Source organism: Xyrauchen texanus, chromosome 39, assembly GCF_025860055.1.
Source record: "Xyrauchen texanus isolate HMW12.3.18 chromosome 39, RBS_HiC_50CHRs, whole genome shotgun sequence".
In the NCBI taxonomy this organism is placed as follows: domain Eukaryota; kingdom Metazoa; phylum Chordata; class Actinopteri; order Cypriniformes; family Catostomidae; genus Xyrauchen; species Xyrauchen texanus.
The window spans coordinates 3,325,200-3,344,692 of record NC_068314.1 but is presented as its reverse complement, the minus strand read 5'-3'; the positions used below and the strand labels follow the sequence as shown (position 1 = coordinate 3,344,692).

Sequence of the window (19,493 nt, the reverse complement as noted above, 5' to 3'; positions counted from 1 at the left end):
CTTCTCCAAGCAACGCTCCCCACAGACGTCGCTCAGCCACGCCAACATCACCACACCCATGTTCACATCTTTACTATTTGACAATTCATCTTATTAAAATGCTTTTATATGAGACAAATCAGATTAAACAAAGTGTCTCTCACCTCATCACAGTCTTTCCTGCTCTCCGCTTGTAATATAGCCGCCCTGCAGTACAGAGGTAGATATTTAATGACAGCAGTGACTCGAAAGGACTCGATATTTGGCTTCTCATCTATTGAGAGACGACACTCCAATTGTTTACCATCTAATAAGTATTCAATCAAGTTGGAGAAGTTCTTAAGAATTTGTTTGGCAATGTTTTAGCTTAGAAGACTTAACATACTGTAGGTGTCACGATCCTGTCACCTTGATCAGTCATGTTTAATGGTTGGTGACGGGATCCTGACATCCATGTTCAATGTTTGTGTTGAGCACATGTGCTCAGTCTGTCTTTGTTTGTGTCTCTGTGGGAGAGTACAGCTCTGGGTTTGATTTCCTTGCCATGCGCTCTTCTGTCTATTTTGTGTTTCATGTTCGGAGCGTGCTGTCTGCATCCTGACTTCTGTCTAGTTCGATCTCGGTTCTGGTGTCGGGATCAGGACACTCATGCTCCATGTAATGTCTTTGTGAGAAAATGGTTTCAGATTCAGTTCTTTTGCCATGTGCCCTTCTGTCAGTCTTTTGTGCTGTTTTTTGTTTAAGCACATGCCATACAATAGTGTTAATTCGCCATGTGCTCTTCTGTCTCGTCTATTGTGTTTGGTGCGAGCACATGGCTTCTGTTAGGTTTGTTTGCCATGTGCTCTCCTGTCCCACGTCCTGGCCCTACCCACTTGTTATTAGTTAATTTTCTTCAACTGCTTTCCCTCATTATCCTACTAATTTCTTTCCCTATTTAACCTCCCTGTGTTTTCTGTGCCACTCTGGATTTTTCAACTGTTAGGTGTCTGTCAGTCAGTTCCTGTCTTGTCCAGTTTTGTCAGTTCCAGCCCTGTTTCTCCAGCCCAGCCAGTCGACTCTTCACCTGCCCTGGACTGTGGAGTTTCCCCTACGGAGTAGTTTTTGTTGGATTTTCTTTATTTTTTATTTTAATTAAGCTCATTTTACTTCTGTGCTTGAGTCCTCGTATGTCTACTACCAAACCTGACAGAATGTCATTACCTGATTATTACCAACTATATTACTGTGTGTATATATACATACACATTATAGGTACTGTATATACATACAGTATATTATAATGATCTGTATATATGATGTTGAATCCATATTTTGGCAAATATTTTAGAAAAGGTAAACATTAAATAAGGGATAACGCAGAGAAACAAAATGATTGACAACGTTGTAGCTAACACTGTGAAGTGTAATGTGATTGCAAAGCAATTTAGTTCAAATTAGTTCTAGTCAAATGGTAAATGTAACTACATTTTACTTGTTATTGTAATGAGATTACAGTTACTGACTTTCTATTAGGTTTCAATTACTTCCTTGAGTTACACAAATTACTAAAATAATGAACATGATTCGTATTCTCTTAAATGTCGAGCATGGAATACATTTAAATCATGGATTACGCTCATGTGTACATCATTTGCTACTTTGAGAGTCATTTTAAGGGAGAAGCGAGTGTTACCGAGTGTATAGATGTTATTTTGAATTTGTTAAGTGAATAAACAAAAGCTTTTCTTTGAAGAGTGTTAGTAGGGGGTTTTAGAAAATACTTTAAATGTAAGAGTGATTAGTAATCTTTACTTTTTTATTTATTACTTTTTTCAAGGTGCAATCAGTAATACATTTTGATAATTATTTGAGAAATAATTTGTAATTTACAAGGATTACGTTTTTGAGTAAAACTTGTGTTTTGAAAAATCTTACTTTTTGCCATCAAACGATGTGATCTGAAAGCAGAATCGTCGATCTTCGCAGTCCACCGCCATGACGGAGCAGTTATCGATGTCCATAACGAGACCCCCCGCCACGTCTCCACGTGATTGGCTCATGAGATTTCCACCCTGTGTGAAGAAATACTGACGATCCCAGGTAGACGACACCAGACCTGTTTTACTGTACGTTTAAAGCACAGGATAATGAGAAATACAGACACCTGGTGAATGTACAAATACTGATTTGATTTAAAATGAGACATATCTACACTTTCAGACGAAAAGTTGACATACTTGACAGAATTTGGCTTATCTTAAATGCTGGTAATTAGTTGTTATGACGATTATAAATTGTGTCTACTTGTGAATTTCTTAGCTAAACTTAAATTGCATAATAGTTTTTAAATGGATGAGCTGGAGTGATTGTATTACACTGGTTTTGCAGCTAAACAGTCAATACTATTATTCTTAAATGTGGAAAACAGTAATAATGAAGAATGAGTACGTGTGTCCACTTTTGACTGGTTGTGTAAATGAAAGTAGTTGAGTGTGTTCTTACTTTCGAATGTTGAGATAGGCGGCCTTGCGCGTAAGGTTTCGATTGACAGGGATTTTGTTCAGGTCAGGGTCGGGCATGTATTGTGGGTCACTGACTTGCTCCAGGTCTTGAATCGTTTGCTGCATGGTTTCCAATTCACTGTCCATTTCCCTGCGAACACTATGACAACAAAGAGAAATTAAGTTCTGAGTAAATGATAAATCTGGCATTTGTCTTTTATACTTTCTTGTTAAAATAAGAACTAACATTTACTTCCAGTAACAGTTTTTATGCAAAAAAAAAACACCTTATCAACAAATAGAAACAACAAGTACACACACATACAGAAGTACAAGTAAAACATTACTGACAGCAATGATACTAGAGTACAATAGTTTACGTAATGTACTTAAATAAACATACTGTATAATAATACTATAAACTTCTATTAATATATGTAATGTATCATATGTAGGGTGCATTAGTGTAGTATATTTGGAAATATACTTCTGAACGCTGGTTCCAATGTCAGTGAGAAAATCGTCCCATTGCTGTGTCAAATTCTCTGATCCCAGTTTGAAAAAACTGATCTGTTAAAAAGACAAAAGAATTGTATAATGAATAATTAAGGTCATTATCAGATGTTATCAGTGATATGCATTACCAGTCAATTTAAGAGTATTTTTCAGGTTAGAAGCAGCACTATCAGGGTTACCACCCTTTTTTTTGACCAATGAATTCTGCATGTCTTCTCCAATTGTTTGTAATTACGCCATAAGAATATTTATAGTGACACTTTACAATAAGATTTTATTGATAACATTAGTAAATGCAATAAGTATCATAAATGATCAACACTGCACCATTTTTTTTTTATAATAAATGCTGCAAAACTTGGTTCATGTAAACAGATACAACCAAATTGAAAAGTGTTGCTTTATTTTCAAAACAAGTTTTAAGGAGATTGCATTCACAAGGGTAAATTTGTATTCACAGAATAATCTAGTTTATATACAGTATCTATACAGTATATATATATATATATATATATATTAGTCAGAGAGCCCTCGCTACTGACAGAGTGTCGCAACGCAGAGGAGAAGATTGGTTCAATGGTACTGGAGCGGTTCGCCAGGAGGTGGAGGAGGTGCTGCCATCTGCCAGGAGGCTAAATCCAGTGCATCACCCGGCGTCATGGAGGATTGCTGGACAGCTGGCAGAGGACCGAATGGCAGCGTTGTCAGGATCCTGACATTTGTTTCCCTTTCTCTCGCTCTCTCTCTCTCTACTCTCTCTCTCAGGCTCTCCCGTTCTCTTTCGCTCTCACCTCCCTCCCCTCATCCTGCCCAGGTTCCCAGGAGGAAGGGAAGACCAACCGATGGCTCCTCCCTCCTCATCCCCTCATGGTTTCCCCAGCTTGAATTGGGCAGTGGGGTTATGTGACGAGGAGGAGGGCGTGGCCGGGCCGTGAGGATGCACGCCCAGTGCTGAGTAGCCCAATCAGCGGAAGAGAGATAAAGGAGGATCCAGGGATGCCAGAGAGAGAGAGAGAGAGAGAGAGAGAGAGAGAGAGATGCACGCAGCCACTGTGTGTGTGCGTCAGTGTTTGCATTGTAATTAAAGTCTTTTTGGTTGATAACCCAATTGCTGCTTCCTCCTTTCCCAATGAACAAGAGGCTTGTCTGCCAACTGCACAACCTTGAGGCGGATGGGCTACAACAGCAGAAGACCCCACCGGATACCACTCATCTCCACTACAAATAGGAAAAAGAGGCTACAATTTGCAAGAGCTCACCAAAATTGGACAGTTGAAGACTGGAAAAATGTTGCCTGTTCTGATGAGTCTCGATTTCTGTTGAGACATTCAGATGGTAGAGTCAGAATTTGGCGTAGACAGAATGAGAACATGGATCCATCATGCCTTGTTACCACTGTGCAGGCTGGTGGTGGTGGTGTAATGGTGTGGGGGATGTTTTCTTGGCACACTTTAGGCCCCTTAGTGCCAATTGGGCATCGTTTAAATGTCACGGCCTACCTGAGCATTGTTTCTGACCATGTCCATCCCTTTATGGCCACCATGTACCCATCCTCTGATGGCTACTTCCAGCAGGATAATGCACCATGTCACAAAGCTCCAATCATTTCAAACTGGTTTCTTGAACATGACAATGAGTTCACTGTACTAAAATGGCCCCCACAGTCACCAGATCTCAACCCAATAGAGCATCTTTGGGATGTGGTGGAATGGGAGCTTCGTGCCCTGGATGTGCATCCCACAAATCTCCATCAACTGCAAGATGCTATCCTATCAATATGGGCCAACATTTCTAAAGAATGATTTCAGCACCTTGTTGAATCAATGCCACGTAGAATTAAGGCAGTTCTGAAGGCGAAAGGGGGTCAAACACAGTATTAGTATGGTGTTCCTAATAATCCTTTAGGTGAGTGTATATATATATATATTAGGGCTGATGATTTAACACGTTAATAACGTGCGATTAATTTGACAAACGCACTTTAATCGCAATGCTTAACTGAGAAATTCAAGCTTGTAGTACCACCTGTTTACTGCAGAGGGCAGTAATTGAAATTTCAGCTGTGTGAGCAACACACAGTTTATACAGTGAAGAAAACAATTTCTTGCGTTCAAAACACTTGGAGCGCAAATGCGATCTTTAAGGGATCTTAAGATGTGTTTAAAGATTGAGTATTAAACTATATTTATCTCGACATTGACCTAAACATTTAATTTTTATGACGCAACACACACGAGACGCGACACAAGCATATCTGACGCAGGTCGTACGGTCTTTAAATATGTATGAGGTAATTACTGTCACGTTCCTGTGTTGTCTGCCCCGTGTTTTCTGTTTCACTCAGCATGTCACATTCCATGTCACGTTTCTTGTGGTCCGGTCCGTGTTTTCACCAGTCATTGTCTAGAAAACTACACTTCCCAACTCTCCTTGCCCTCACCACCTGCCAGCACTCACTCAATGTTTTCACCTGCGTATCGTTTAGTTCCATCACCTCTGTGTATTTAACCCTGTTTATTTCTCCATTCCCCTGTCAGTCTTTGATGTATGTGGACGCCTGTTATCCGTGCTCTCTGTCTTGGTTTGTTCCCTGGTTACCCCTTTTGTAAGCCTTCCATGTTTTCGTTAACCCTTTGTATGCCTTCCGTGTTTTGTTTTACCTTTTCCCATCGTGGATGTTTCCTTTGTTCGTGTTTTTTCGTGTTGCCTTTTTATTTAATAAAGTGTCGCTGCAATTAGATCCTCGTCCCGTGTCTGCCTTCAACTTCATCCATGACAATTACCAACAAGGTTAAGGAGGTGTCCTTTAAACTGTTACAGTGTTTTTACTCAGTCAATCTTTATTTAAGAAACATGCTCCCTGAAATAGATCCACTTTGCTCCTTCTGTTATGCTGTGATGAAAAGTTTGTTTGTTTGTACGTACCTCTATTTTAACTAGTTTTTCTTTGCTTTATAAAGACGTTTTATTTGGTTTTCACAGATTTGATAACTTAAGTTAATATTTTCTGATTAATCTGTTTATTTTTCTTGCCAAGTTTTTAATACATAAGTGTAAATTTATGTAAATAAAGCCCCTATTTGCACATTTTTGTAAAGACTTGAAATATCATTTAAATACTCTTTGTACCTCCAACAACTCCAAAGCATTGAAAACCATTGCACTATGTAATGAATATAATGTCTTGGCATTATTGTAAAATCTATCTGTAGTATTGTGTACTATGTGGCTTGTTTCTATAAAAAATAATGTCTAACATGTAATATTGACGGGTCCCTAAACAAACCCTCACAATAAATCTCCAACTGATCGACAAATTCACTTGTGAAAAGGATTGCTGTGAACTGTGTGACAATGATTGACTTAAGATCAATAATATGGTAGTAAACAATATATTGTATTCTAAAGCCACTTTTTATATTGTCTTATCAATTACTCATTACTTGTCATTACTCTTCTGCCACAAGAATGTAATGCATTTAAATTTTCTGAATATTTGTTTATTTTATATATATATATATAATTTTTTGAATATTTAAAGATAACTATGTAGAATTATTTCATAATTATATATTGAATTATTGTTATATGAGGGGCTTTCTCAGCAAATATTTGTATATGCGATTAATCGCGATTAATTAATTGGGACACCATGTAATTAATTCGATAAAAAATGTAATCGATTGACAGCCCTAATATATATATATATATATATATATATATATATATATATATAATATTTATTTTCTTTGAAAATATTGACATTAATTACTCTGCATATCATGAAATTAATTTGAGCAAAAAATATAATCCATTAACAGCCCTAATACATATTTATCTCTATTTATACAGTACATCTATATTTGTTAGGGATGTGAATCGATTAAAAACTTTTAAATAACTAATCACAATTTTCTGTGATTAATCACGATTAAATAATGGTACATGATACTTTACAACAAACATTTTTACATGTTTTAATCTTTGATACAAGTATATATATATATATACACACACATGCCATAAAATCAGTGGACATTTTGGGGCAAAATCTTCTGGCTTTTTCCAGTGTGTTTTTTAGAGATTATACATAGAAATATAAAACATATTGAATCCTGAAGTTTAATTTGCAGAAGTTCAGTCTTTACAGGTTTACCTCGCTGCAGTTGCCTTCTCAGTCTCTATTGCGCACATGCTGGGTCTCTCTTGCGTGGTTTTGCTTTTGACACTGATTCATAAGAAAGTCAGTGAGCGTTTTCGGCGATGCGAAGCGATATGGCAGCACACCTGGTTTACTGCTTGCGGGTGAAGTCTCCATTCTCAGTACAGTAAATCTGCTCCCGTGATTATTATGCCTGGGACATGCGTTGCACGTAATGAATAAGCATTCACTGCATCACACAATCAGTTTCTGTGTTAGGATGTGCTGTCAAATTGAGCGTGTACCTCCTAAAAATGTATATATGCCCATTTTTGGCACAGAAAGTGGGGAAAAACATTAGTGAAGTTTTGCCCATTGTACAAAGGTGCCTGGGTTTGTTCCTGCCAGGCAGCCTTTGTACAAAGGTGCCCTTACCCCACCCCCACACTTATCAGAGCCTGTAAGGCTGAGTAGCCTGGCAGGATCAACTCAGGACACTTTTCTCCCATTGCGTAAAGTTTAAGGAATTAAAAACTGATTTAATGTAAAACTGGTACATTGCTAATGTTTTATTATTTGTGTCAATTTTTTTATACGTTAAACAAAAATATTCTAAAACTTCCTAAGTTTTCCAGGTTTTTCATGACCGTAGGGCCTCTAAAGAATTACCTGTGCCTGCATGTACCCCAATAATGGCTCCAACAGAGCAGTCTTCTTCTTATACTGGAGAGTGTTCAGGGCAGTGAAGTAGTGCATCATGATCTGGTGTTGCTTTTTCCTAGAGGTGTAAACATCTTCCATAACTTCAGACTTTACCTGCAGTGGACACATTATATTTCCTTATTCATCATTGGTGTGTTGTGATTTAGTTCAGGTAACTACAATATTAATCTACAATAGTAGTTAAATGATTGTGGATTACGCTGATACCGATAACTACGCTGCTAGAAAAGGCAGATCAATTATTCATCTGCTGATAGTTTTTAAAAATCGATTTATTGAATGTTAAAGGCACAGACATAGAGGCAACAAAAGCCCAAAATTAATAAAATCCTAGAGGCAGTAATCACAATAATAACCAGAAAAAAAAGACTTGGTGCATGGGGACCTTTAGCTACGAACAAGCCTGCAATACACTGGGGACTCTTATTTTGAAATGACTGTTCTCCCAACACACACAAAACACATAAGGGAAACAAAACATGCACTCTTCTGATCATCATTCATCAATAGTAGTAGACATGTGGCACAACAAGCTCCACGTAGAGTCAGTGTTTTCACCTCTAGAGGCCGCTGTTATACTGTAGAACACTCCAGCGCCGGAAAGGATTAATATATTTTTCAAAAACTATCTGCAACTATAGCCAGTAATTTCTGCTGATCACCGATAGTTCCAAAAAGCTGTAAAACCGATATATCGTTCGACCTCCACTCTAACATACGTTTTCCTTTAAAACTTCACAATGTCTAAGTTTATGCTATCTTTCTTCTTTCTACCGCTAAAGGAAAATGTAGTTCTGTAGTTCTGTCACTCTGTCAGTCTAGGTTTTTGTCTGACAGGACTGTGGCATTATTGTCCCATGTCTGTCTTGCGAAACGCAAGTTGATGTTGATCGTCTTTGTGTGAGCACGTGGTTTCGGTCTGTCTTGTTTCATGTCGGGAGAATGGTGTCTGGATCCTGACTTCCTGTCTGGTTCAGTATCGGTCTGTGTCAGGATCCGGAACACTCGTGCTCCATGTCTGTCTGTTATTGACATCGCGCTTATGTCATCTTGGCAGTGGCACTCGCGTCAATAGTTTGTCTGTCTCTCGCGTGTTGCATGCCCGGGTCGCTAGCTATCTTCATGTTGTGCTGAGGTTCGGTCACTTCGGTCTAAGGTGTCGGGTGTGTGGCCGAACTCACGCACAGGTGTCTTGTTTTTGTTGCCTGTTGCGTGCATCGCTTGGCGTCTGCCTCCCGATGCACACTCAGGTCTCGTTTAGTGTGAGAATGCGTGGCATCAGTTGTTTGGTGTCGCTACGAATTCTCTCTTCTTGTTTGTCGTTTGGCATGGGTGTATATTGCCTCATTGTCTTGGTGATGTTCGCTCATGCTTGTGAGAGTATGTCATTTTTATTTTGTATCGCCGTGTGTCTCTCTCTGTCTTACGTCACATCCCGCCTGTTGATTTCTCTCCCTATTTTAGTCTCCTCGTGCTTGTTGTCCAGTGCCAGTTCATCTTGTGTGTTCCAGTTGGTCTTGTGTAGTTGGTCAGTCTTGATGGTTCCTCATCCCATCCCTGTCCGGTCTGGTTGGTCCTGGTTCCCCGTTTCCCTCTGCCCCAGCCCTAGATTTTTCTTTTCCCCTACAGGGTTGATTATGTTTGTTTTCTCCCTTGTGGGAGTTTTTCCCTTTTATTTTGTATTTAATGAATTCCCTTTTATTTCTTCAACTTTGCACCTGGATCCCATCTCTGCATTCTCTGACAGAAGATTGGAAGCGATATACCGACCGATATATAATTTCACCGAAATATCGATTTAACCGAAATGTCAGCTGACCTCTAATCTACAATATGTTTTACTTTAACTTTCCATGATGCCTGAGTTGATGCTCTCTTTCTTCTTTCTACCCTTAAAGGTAAACTAATTGAAGATTGGAGGTTGACGGATATATTGGTTTTACCGAAATATCAGCTGACCTCCAATCTACAAAAAGTTTTCCTTTAACGCTACTTGATGCCAGACTTAAATAAATTGACTAAATTGCCCAGTTATATGAATCAAATTTTAAACCAACAATTTAACAGACCTAAGAATTTTTAAGTGCTTTCTATTTTTTTCTCTTCCCTTATTCTAAACAAGGACGCATGACACATCCGGCAATCGTTTCTGTGTAACAGATGCTTGTCTATCGGTGGTCAGGACAACTTAAACAATGACAGCCAGCACAGCATATGTCTGAACACTGCCAGAATTTGAACAATAAAAAGACACACATTAAAGTCAACTGCTCATAATTCAGCCGTCAATCAAACAATACATAAAAACTCACACACCTTCTCATTTTCCTTCCGTTTAGACAGACGACTATATCTGTTGATGGCCACGTCATGATCTGAAATTAAATTATGGTTAAAGAGAACATAATGAAGAAGCCATTAATGCATGTTACAGCAATCATGTAGTATCTAGAAAAACAAAATCATTAACAACTGGCACTCACCATCACTTGCAATTTGAAACACTTCCTTCAGGGTGAGAATTTCTACACGTAAAAGACATTAATCACAATAAGTGGAGGAAAACAAATATTCACAATAAAACTGAAAGGGTGATTGGGGTATTTTAACAACACTAAGGGGTTAATTTACTGATAATGATAGGCTGACTGTTATTATCCCACTTATTACACAGCTGCATACAAAAATAAATTAAAAGGACATGAAATACTGATTTGAGTTTTAATAATTGCATTATGCCAGAAGGAACAGAGCATGGTATGATTTTCGAGACATAAAACATTTATGTTGCCCAGTACAATGGTCAATTACACAGTTTAGCACTCACTGGGCCTCAATCATGAAACACAATCAGAACTAATTTTTGTTTAAATTGTGCCGTTCAATTCAATGCAACAATTTACATATGAATCGATTTATGCATACACCGGTGGCCAAAAGTTTGGAATAATGTTCAGATTTTTCGGAAGGAAATTGGTACTTTCATTCACTGAGGTGGCATTCAACTGATCACAGAGTATAATCAGGACATTACTGAAGTAAAAAACAGCTCCATCACTATTTGAAAAAAGTCATTTTTGATCAAATCTAGACAGCAGCATCACTCCAACACCTTATCCTTGCGTAATCATGATAAATTGATCATTTGATACTAGAAAATCACTTGCCATTATAACAAACACAGCTGAAAGCTATTTTTCCCCTCCCCACAAGGAGGTTACTCCATGTGACTCTACCATCCCATGCAACCAGGACAATTTGGTCTCTAGTTTGAGAAATAGACGCCTCACATGTCCTCCGCTGACAGCTTCATTGAATTCTACCCACTCAACACCAGTTTCATGTTCAACAGTAAAGAGAAGAATCAGGGGTGACTTATGTGAAGAATTGCAAAGAAAAAGCCACTTTTGAAACAGAAAAACAAAAAGAAAAGGTTCGAGTGGGCAAAGAAACACAGACATTGGACAACAGATAATTGGAAAAGAGTGTTACGGATCTTCACCCCATTGAGCTTTTGTGGGATCAGCTAGACTGTAAGGTGCGTGAGAAGAGCCCGACAAGACAGACACATCTATGGCAAGTGCTACAGGAAGTGTGGGGTGAAAAGTCAAGTGCTACAGGAAGTGTGGGGTGAAAGGTCAAGTACTACAGGAAGTGTGGGGTGAAAGGTCAAGTGCTACAGTAAGTGTGGGGTAAAGGTTACCTGAGTATCTGGACAAACTGACCGCTAGAATAACAAGGATCTGCAAAGCTGTCATTGCTGCACATGGAGGATTGTTTGATGAGAACTCTTTGAAGTAGTTTAAGTAAATTGTAATAGTAATTTATCATGTTATTAATGTCCTGACTATACGTTGTGATCAGTTGAATGCCACTTTGGTGAATAAAAGTACAGATTTCTTTCCATTAGAGCAAAATCTGTACATTATTCCAAACTTTTGGCTGCCAGTGTGTATGTAATAATCAATTAAAGCTTTTAATCAAATAAAAAAAAAAAAAAAAAATTGTCAATTAATTAATCAAATGAATCACATACATCAATATTTGAAGAAATAGGTTCCCCTTAAAATTATAATTCAATATATAATAATCCAAATTATTATAAATATTATATATATCTAATATTAATAAAGAATTTGACTATTATACATTGGATTATCATTATTTGATATACATAAATATATATAATTTTTATTATTTTATATGATTATTAGAATGATATATTACTGTATATATTGAACTATCATTATTTTATATATATCATTTCTAATTGGATGCATTATTGCATTTCGCCTGTCCACATTCGTCAGAAGGACACTTTTGTAGCATCTCACTGTGTCTGCACTGCATTTTACTGGTTTCCAACGTCTCCAGCCATAAAGGACTCATTTTTATGATGATGTGTCAGGTTAATTATAGTTTGAAACTTTAAAAAAACATGTCTCGAGACCCCTGCAAGACCGGGAGCTGTCGGTTCACTGCCCCCTGCTGACTGTGACTGCAAAAACTAACACTGCTGGTAGGAAAATTCCTTATCATGGGATTTACGTACAGTCAGGAATGATTAATTGCATTAATTTTGTAACACAATATTATTTTTAATAATTAATTGCACTGAATTAACAAATTACATCACAATCAAGTATTCCAGAAATTAATGTATTATAAATAAATACATTATGGTCACTGAGACGAAAGCTTTCTTCCATAATGCATTGCTGTCTAATACCTTTTAAGTCTCTCTCTTTAAACTGAGTTATGGGAAACATCATGGCGTCTGCGAGCTGAGTGGAGAGAACTGCATGACAGGAGCTGAGCTGCAAACATACAGTAAAACCCAATTAAACACCACAAACCAAACCAGTGCTCCCACAAGAAGTGAATTAGTCATTAGAATGATGGTGTTCTGACCTCGTCAATGACTTTGGCAAACTGCTGCAGAGTTGAACTCATGACCACATCGTCGCCCCAAAGAGGAAAACGCTGCAAATATAAGAACATTTCTTTATTAATATCAACAAAATGACTTTATAACATCAATGAAACTGAAAAAGGTCTGAACTTCTTATATGGGCAAAATTGACATACAGAACATTAGAATGGTGCGACATAACACATGAAACAATCAAAACACAAAACATTACCTGTTTGTCATAGTCCTTCAGTAGCTTAGATGTCAAATGAGTGGCTGCGCTCAATTCGTTCTGGAAAGACAAACCAAAAAAATAAGACCAAAAATTATTATAATATTTTGATTTGAGTCTGTTATAGGACTATTCAGATTTTTAGCATTGTGACATTATTTTCATGACAATTGAGCACATTTTACCACTGCAAATTCTCGTTATCACAATCTGTATGGAAAGTTTACATTTGAGTTACTTTATGATTCTCCTTACTGTATTGTAGCAAGACAGCACTGTAAGTAGAACTTACAAAATATACTGCATTGTATAAATACTTTAATAATGTATTTGGCCTTACAGTAATACAAATTAGGAGTGAAATTGCTTAATTGTCATGAAGATGATCAATACAAAACATTTAAATAGTCTGAACAATTAGCTTCTCTTTCTTTAAGCCAAATATATTATACTATTTTCTTAAAATTTTTGTCATAAAATATGAGCTGGACACCTTGACACTTTTCGTGTGATTCACCCCTAAAAAATATTTAGTTTTAAAGTTATCAAAAACAACTTTAATATTAATCAAGTGAATGTTTAATGTATATCAGGTGGTGCTGGTGGAGTTTGAATCAGGGACTAAAAATGGTTCAAAGAACAAAAAACGAAAACGTACAACATTTTTAGCAGTACGTAACCGAAACGAGAACAAAGATATTTACAATTGTTCTGGAGTGAAAACGGTATTTTTAAATCCTGGTAACCGGTTAAATTTGGTCTGATAATTTTTTCATGAAATTAAGGAAGAAACTGAATCTGGCAACACTATAATTGGTATTTCACATTGGTATTTTGTTCTAACCCGTAACATTTTAGGGCAGTGGAAGTTCTGAATCAGAACAAAAAAAAAATCAGTTTTTGATCAGAACAAACCGAAATGAAAAACATTTAATATTTAGTCTGGTTTGAATGTTAATCTCTGTAAACTTGGGGCTGTTCTCACCTGAGTGTCATAGATTCTCTGCATGGCTTTGAAGAGCTGACTGAAATAACTGGAAACTGCCCGTGCATCTTCCTCGAACACGCCGAGCAGTGAGCGCGTCTACAAAAACAAACATTCATGTATATCTGCAGGTGCACGGGACAACCTTTTAAGGGGTTTTACCAACACAACAAGTATTGTATATGTATAAATAACATGTTTGTATTATTGCTGTTAGTCAAACACTTGAATAATCATCCTTTATAATTAAACATACGAGACATCAGGATTTCATCTAAACAGTAGAAAGTATCTCAAATCTATACAGCAGCTTTTAAAACAGCATTAACAATGTGCTTTACAAAAGAGTGCCATTCAAATGTCCGAGTCCACGTGATGCTTCTATGTATTTTCATTACAAATGACATCATAAGTAGTGATAGGCTGCTATACACCGATTAATCGGCCGATATTTGGCCATTTTGCGATTATCGGTATCTGCCGATAAGTGTTCGCTTGACCCAAGAGATTTGTCAATGGACACTGGAGAGACAACACTTTCTGTTTTCAATGTTTTTTCTTTTGAAGTTTAAAAACAGTACTTTGTTTACATGTTAAAATGTATTATGATTATCTGCATTTATATCAGCCATCCAGATATGTATAGCACCCCACCCCAAGATGGATAAGAAACCCCACCTAATGCAAATATGACAGTGATTCACTCTTATAAATGATTATCTTAACTACTTTTAACAGCATAGTTCAAGTATCTTACATAAAAGCAATCCATAGACTCTCTCTAGAAAACAATACAATTTCCTTATGTGTGTGTGTGTGTGTGTGTATAACTGATGTTGCCAAATCCAGCACCCATGAAAGCAAAGCTAACCAGAAGGAAATCACCATTAAAAGCCAGAAAGATTCAAATCATGAGATATTATCTGCTTTGAATAAGCAGCAACAGCCACAGTACGCTTATTACTATGTCGTTATTTTTATTTATTCGTGCTAGCTTGCTTGCTAAGTAATGACTATTTACCTGCGGACTGTCTTCCAGAGTTTCTTCTATCGGTAATGTCTCAATTCCCGGCATGACTGCAATTTTGTCGCGAACGTAATAATATGTCAATTTGTTTATTCAAAATCAAAGTTGCAACGTTACAATGTTGCTGTTCGCTTTATTCTTGACAAACCAACACCCACCCGGATCCGCCCACCAACGCGGAAGTCCCGCCCCTTTCCGTCGGCTGATTGGTCGAGACACTGTGGATGTTGTAATGACGTGTGCACTTGTTTTTTAGACATAAAAGCCATTTGTGGCTCCCAACTGGTTAATAATATGATTATATTGGCCAAATATTTCACCTATGAATGTCTTCTTTAATCACTCCGACTGTTTATAATATTTATAAATTAAATAACATATTTGTGAAATAACATGGTCGGCTGATTGGTCGAGACACTGTGGATGTTGTAATGACGTGTGCACTTGTTTTTTAGACATAAAAGCCATTTGTGGCTCCCAACTGGTTAATAATATGATTATATTGGCCAAATATTTCACCTATGAATGTCTTCTTTAATCACTCCGACTGTTTATAATATTTATAAATTAAATAACATATTTGTGAAATAACATGTGTTGTAGGAGAGATGCCCCATGAGCTTTATTTATATAAATACATTTTTTTATTAAACTTTATTTTTCGTATTTTGTTGTATTATTTACTTATATTGTGCAGACATTTACATCAATATGTTCAATATGATATTATGCATACAATTTTACTAATTTCTCTTTCAAAAAATGAAAAAATAAATCATTTTCCTCCCTGAGATTTATTATAATAATATTATTATATTAATCACGAGTTGCTGGAAACTTTTTGAATATTTTTTAATAGATGATGTTTATCTAAGGTTACTCTTTATTACAATAAGGTGATTTGTCAAAGAAGTTGTCAATATGTTAAAATTAACAGCATAAAAAATTTAACCCCCTAAAAATATTTCTATATAGGCTAATAACAAGCATTATAAATGAGTCTGTTTCCTAAAAAAAAGCAAATTATCTAGAAGACTAGTAAATGTATCAATGGCTATCATCACAATATATCATCCATTATTTATTTATTATTGAAACAAATAATTGACTTCTGTATATATTAATAATATGTAAGACTTTGTTCACATTTTCTGTTTGTTAAGAAAACATTAGTATATTTAGGACAACATATGGTTGTATGCACAACATATGATATGGAGTGACGATATTGAACTTTGTAATATGAAGAATCATATTAAGTTGTAAATTGTGTTGTCATTTTGCTACTTATCCTTTAATCAGACGTGAACTGCCTTCTTCAGACTCAGTCAAAAGCTTTAATATTTGATTATTAATAGAGAGCATAAACACTAAATGAAAATCACTTTCTATATCGACCCTATTTTAAAAACAAAACAACACATAAGTTTCTCTGCACATCTTTATTCACATTTTTAGAACATTATAGCCACATGTCTGGCTGTAGAGATCATATTCTTTCTACAGGATGTACTGCTTCAATGGATCTGGCAACGGAAGGAAGCTCATGAAATCTGGAGCTCTCAGATGCAGTCGACCCAAACATCTCCTGACCTTCAGTTGACAGAGATGCTGCAAACAGAGAACTTAATCATGTGTTACACCACTTTGTACTGTACTTATAACCTCTTAACTTATGATCATGTTCAGGTCATATTTCATCCCAATATCGAAAGAGAAAAACAAGATATTGAGTTTTGCATGTATTCCATAAAAACACTTTGTGGGACTTTTAACAATTTGCATTGCAGTAATAAGAATTGAGGATGACAGTGTTGTGAAAGTTGTGTCACAATGCAATAAATCTAAATGGTCCTAAAATTAGATTTCATTTTCTTTATGCAATATGTAATCTCATTTCTCATTTTCTTTATGCAATATGTAATCTCATTTCTCATTTTCTTTATGCAATATGTAATCTCATTTCCTTTTTGTGCTTTTGTTGTGAAATATACTTGACAGACTTGACAAACCTTGAATTGAGCAGATTTCAGGCCAGTGTTTATGCTCCATGAGTGCAGCCTTCAGTTTAGAGCAGAAGATCAAGTGATCAACATAATCCAAGATATGGACCACATTCCCTGAGACATGCTTCAACCATGACACTGATATGACCTCACAGAACAACGGAAAGAGAGAGAGAAAAAGAAAATGGAGGTCCAATGTGCTTTAAAACTATTTACGTTTAAGGCGTAGTTCAAACTAAATGTAAATTCTGTCATCGACTCAATGATCAACTCAACCAAACGAAGCGTCCATGATATTAAACCAGGTGTGTCGACATGGCCTTTATTATTCTCAATGCAAATAACGTTTGAGAGCTGAGACAGAAGGGAAGATTTCCAGTAAATAATGTCTAAAATTGAGAAGAAAAAAAAACTATTCAATGAACCCTTGTGCACTGTTGTTTTAGACTCACACTTGTATTGTATGTGAAAACAATAAACGAGTAAAAACACTAAAGTTGTGCATTTTTCGGGAGATTTTATGCTATTTAGATCTTATGTACCTTAAAAATAAGCATTATTTTTTTGTTAATTTCATTACAGTAAAAACCTACTCTTCTATAAGTTGAAACATTAAGAAAATGTGAGAGTGTGACATGTATTGGGGCAGATTACTGGCATCTGGTGCAAAAGAACAATTACATGACTTGAAAATCATGTCATGACAAAATAAACCAGTAGATGGCTGCAGAAATCCACTAATTCATTCAGAATCAGCTTTATCAGCAATTTGTTTCGATGACAGGAGCTTCCAGTGCACAACAATACAAAAACAGCAGCAAGACATAGATAAATAATAATTATACACATACGTACAGACACACACACATACATAGTGCAGTTCTAATACAAATCTGTTATCTGTTATGTACAGTGCAATTTTTTTGCCAGAGGAATGAAATGGCAGAAGAGAAGAGGTGGTTGTGTTGGATGAATATAAAAAAAGACTAAACTGTGTATTGCACATAATTATTGCTCAATGAGGCAATTTTAACTGTTCATGAGATGGATAGCCTGAGGGAAAACAACAGTTCAAAAAGGTATTGGGATGGGTGAGAGGGGTCCAGAGTGATTTTTCCAGCCTTTTTTCTCCTTCTGGAAGTGTATAGTTCTTGAAGGGGTGCAGGGGGCAACCAATAATCCTCTCAGCAGTCCGAACTGTCCTTTGTAGTCTTCTGATGTCTGATATCGTAGCTGAACCAAACCTGACAGTTATTGAAGTGAAGAGGACAGACTCAATGACTGCTGAGTATCAGCAGCGCCTGTGGCAGGTTGAACTTCCTCAGCTGGTGAAGCAAGTACAACCTCTGCTGGGCCTTTTTCACAATGGAGTCGATGTGTATCTCCCACTTCATCATGTCCTGTGAGATGGTAGTGCCCAGGAACCTGAATGACTCCACTGCTGCCACAGTGCAGTTTAAAATGGGGTTTGGTTCAGTGTTGGGGTGTTCCTCCTAAAGTCCACAATCATCTCCACTGTTTTGAGCATGTTCAGCTCCAGGTTGTTTTGACTGCACCAGACAGCCAGCTGTTTAACCTCCCTTCTGTATACAGACTCATCATCTCTGATGAGGCCGATGATTGTGGTGTCATATGCAAACTTCAGGAGCTTGACAGAAGAATCCTTGGTGGTGCAGTCATTGGTGTAGAGGGAAACGAGTAGTTTGGAGAGCACACATCCCTGGGGGGCACCAGTGCTGATGATACAGGTGCTGGTAGTGAATTTTCCCTGCCTCACAAGCTGCTGCCTGTCCATCAGAAAGCTGGTAATCCACTGACAGATAGACATGAGAACAGGGAGTTGGTTTAACTTAGTCCAGAGAATAGCTGGGACGATGGTGTTGAAAGCCGTGCTGAAGTCCACAAAAAGGATCCTTGTGTATGTCCCCTGTCTGTCCAGATGTTGCAGGACATGATGTAATCCCATGTTGACTGCATCATCCACAGACCTGTTTGCTCGATAAGTAAATTGAAGGGGGTCCAGAATGGGTCCAGTGATGTCCTTCAGGTGGGCCAACACCAGTCTCTCAAATTACTTCATGACCACAGACGTCAGGGTGACAGATCTGCAGTCATTAAGTCCTGTTATTTTTGGTTTCTTTGGGACAGGGGTAATGATGGGACTTCACACTGCTCAAGTGATCTATTGAAGATCTGTGTGAAGATGGGGGCCAGCTGGTTAGCAAAGGATCGGGGCCATCTGGGCCTGAAGCCTTCCATCATCTTCACAGATCTTGAGTGCAGGTTGAGTAGCAGGAGTGGGGAGGAGGGGGGTTGCAGGAGGTGTTGGTGTTTGTGTGAAGTGAAGGTCCCAGGGCGTGTGGGGTGTGGGATTGGTCTTTTCAAATTTGCAGTAGAACACATTCAGGTTGTCAGCCAGTCATTGGTCCACCACAGGGTTGGGGGTAGGAGTCCTGTAATTTGTGAGTTGTTTCATGCCACTCCACACT

General features: G+C 37.4%; 1 protein-coding gene across 2 annotated transcripts in view; it reads right to left on the bottom strand.

The window, feature by feature from the left end:
- LOC127632975 (DCC-interacting protein 13-alpha-like) overlaps positions 1-15,161 on the bottom strand; it is a 28,295-nt gene extending 13,134 nt beyond the window's left edge. For both annotated transcript variants that reach the window (XM_052111829.1, XM_052111831.1), the window contains exons 1-12: positions 14,993-15,161; positions 13,972-14,070; positions 12,987-13,046; positions 12,754-12,825; positions 12,572-12,659; positions 10,326-10,367; positions 10,159-10,217; positions 7,789-7,935; positions 2,950-3,032; positions 2,464-2,622; positions 1,897-2,085; positions 144-186 (exon numbers count right to left, since the gene is read on the bottom strand). In XM_052111829.1, coding sequence (XP_051967789.1) covers positions 144-186; positions 1,897-2,085; positions 2,464-2,622; positions 2,950-3,032; positions 7,789-7,935; positions 10,159-10,217; positions 10,326-10,367; positions 12,572-12,659; positions 12,754-12,825; positions 12,987-13,046; positions 13,972-14,070; positions 14,993-15,046 — 1,095 coding nt within the window. In that variant the 5' untranslated portion in view covers positions 15,047-15,161. The remainder of the gene's footprint in view (positions 1-143; positions 187-1,896; positions 2,086-2,463; positions 2,623-2,949; positions 3,033-7,788; positions 7,936-10,158; positions 10,218-10,325; positions 10,368-12,571; positions 12,660-12,753; positions 12,826-12,986; positions 13,047-13,971; positions 14,071-14,992) is intronic.
- Between the last annotated feature and the right edge of the window lie 4,332 nt (positions 15,162-19,493).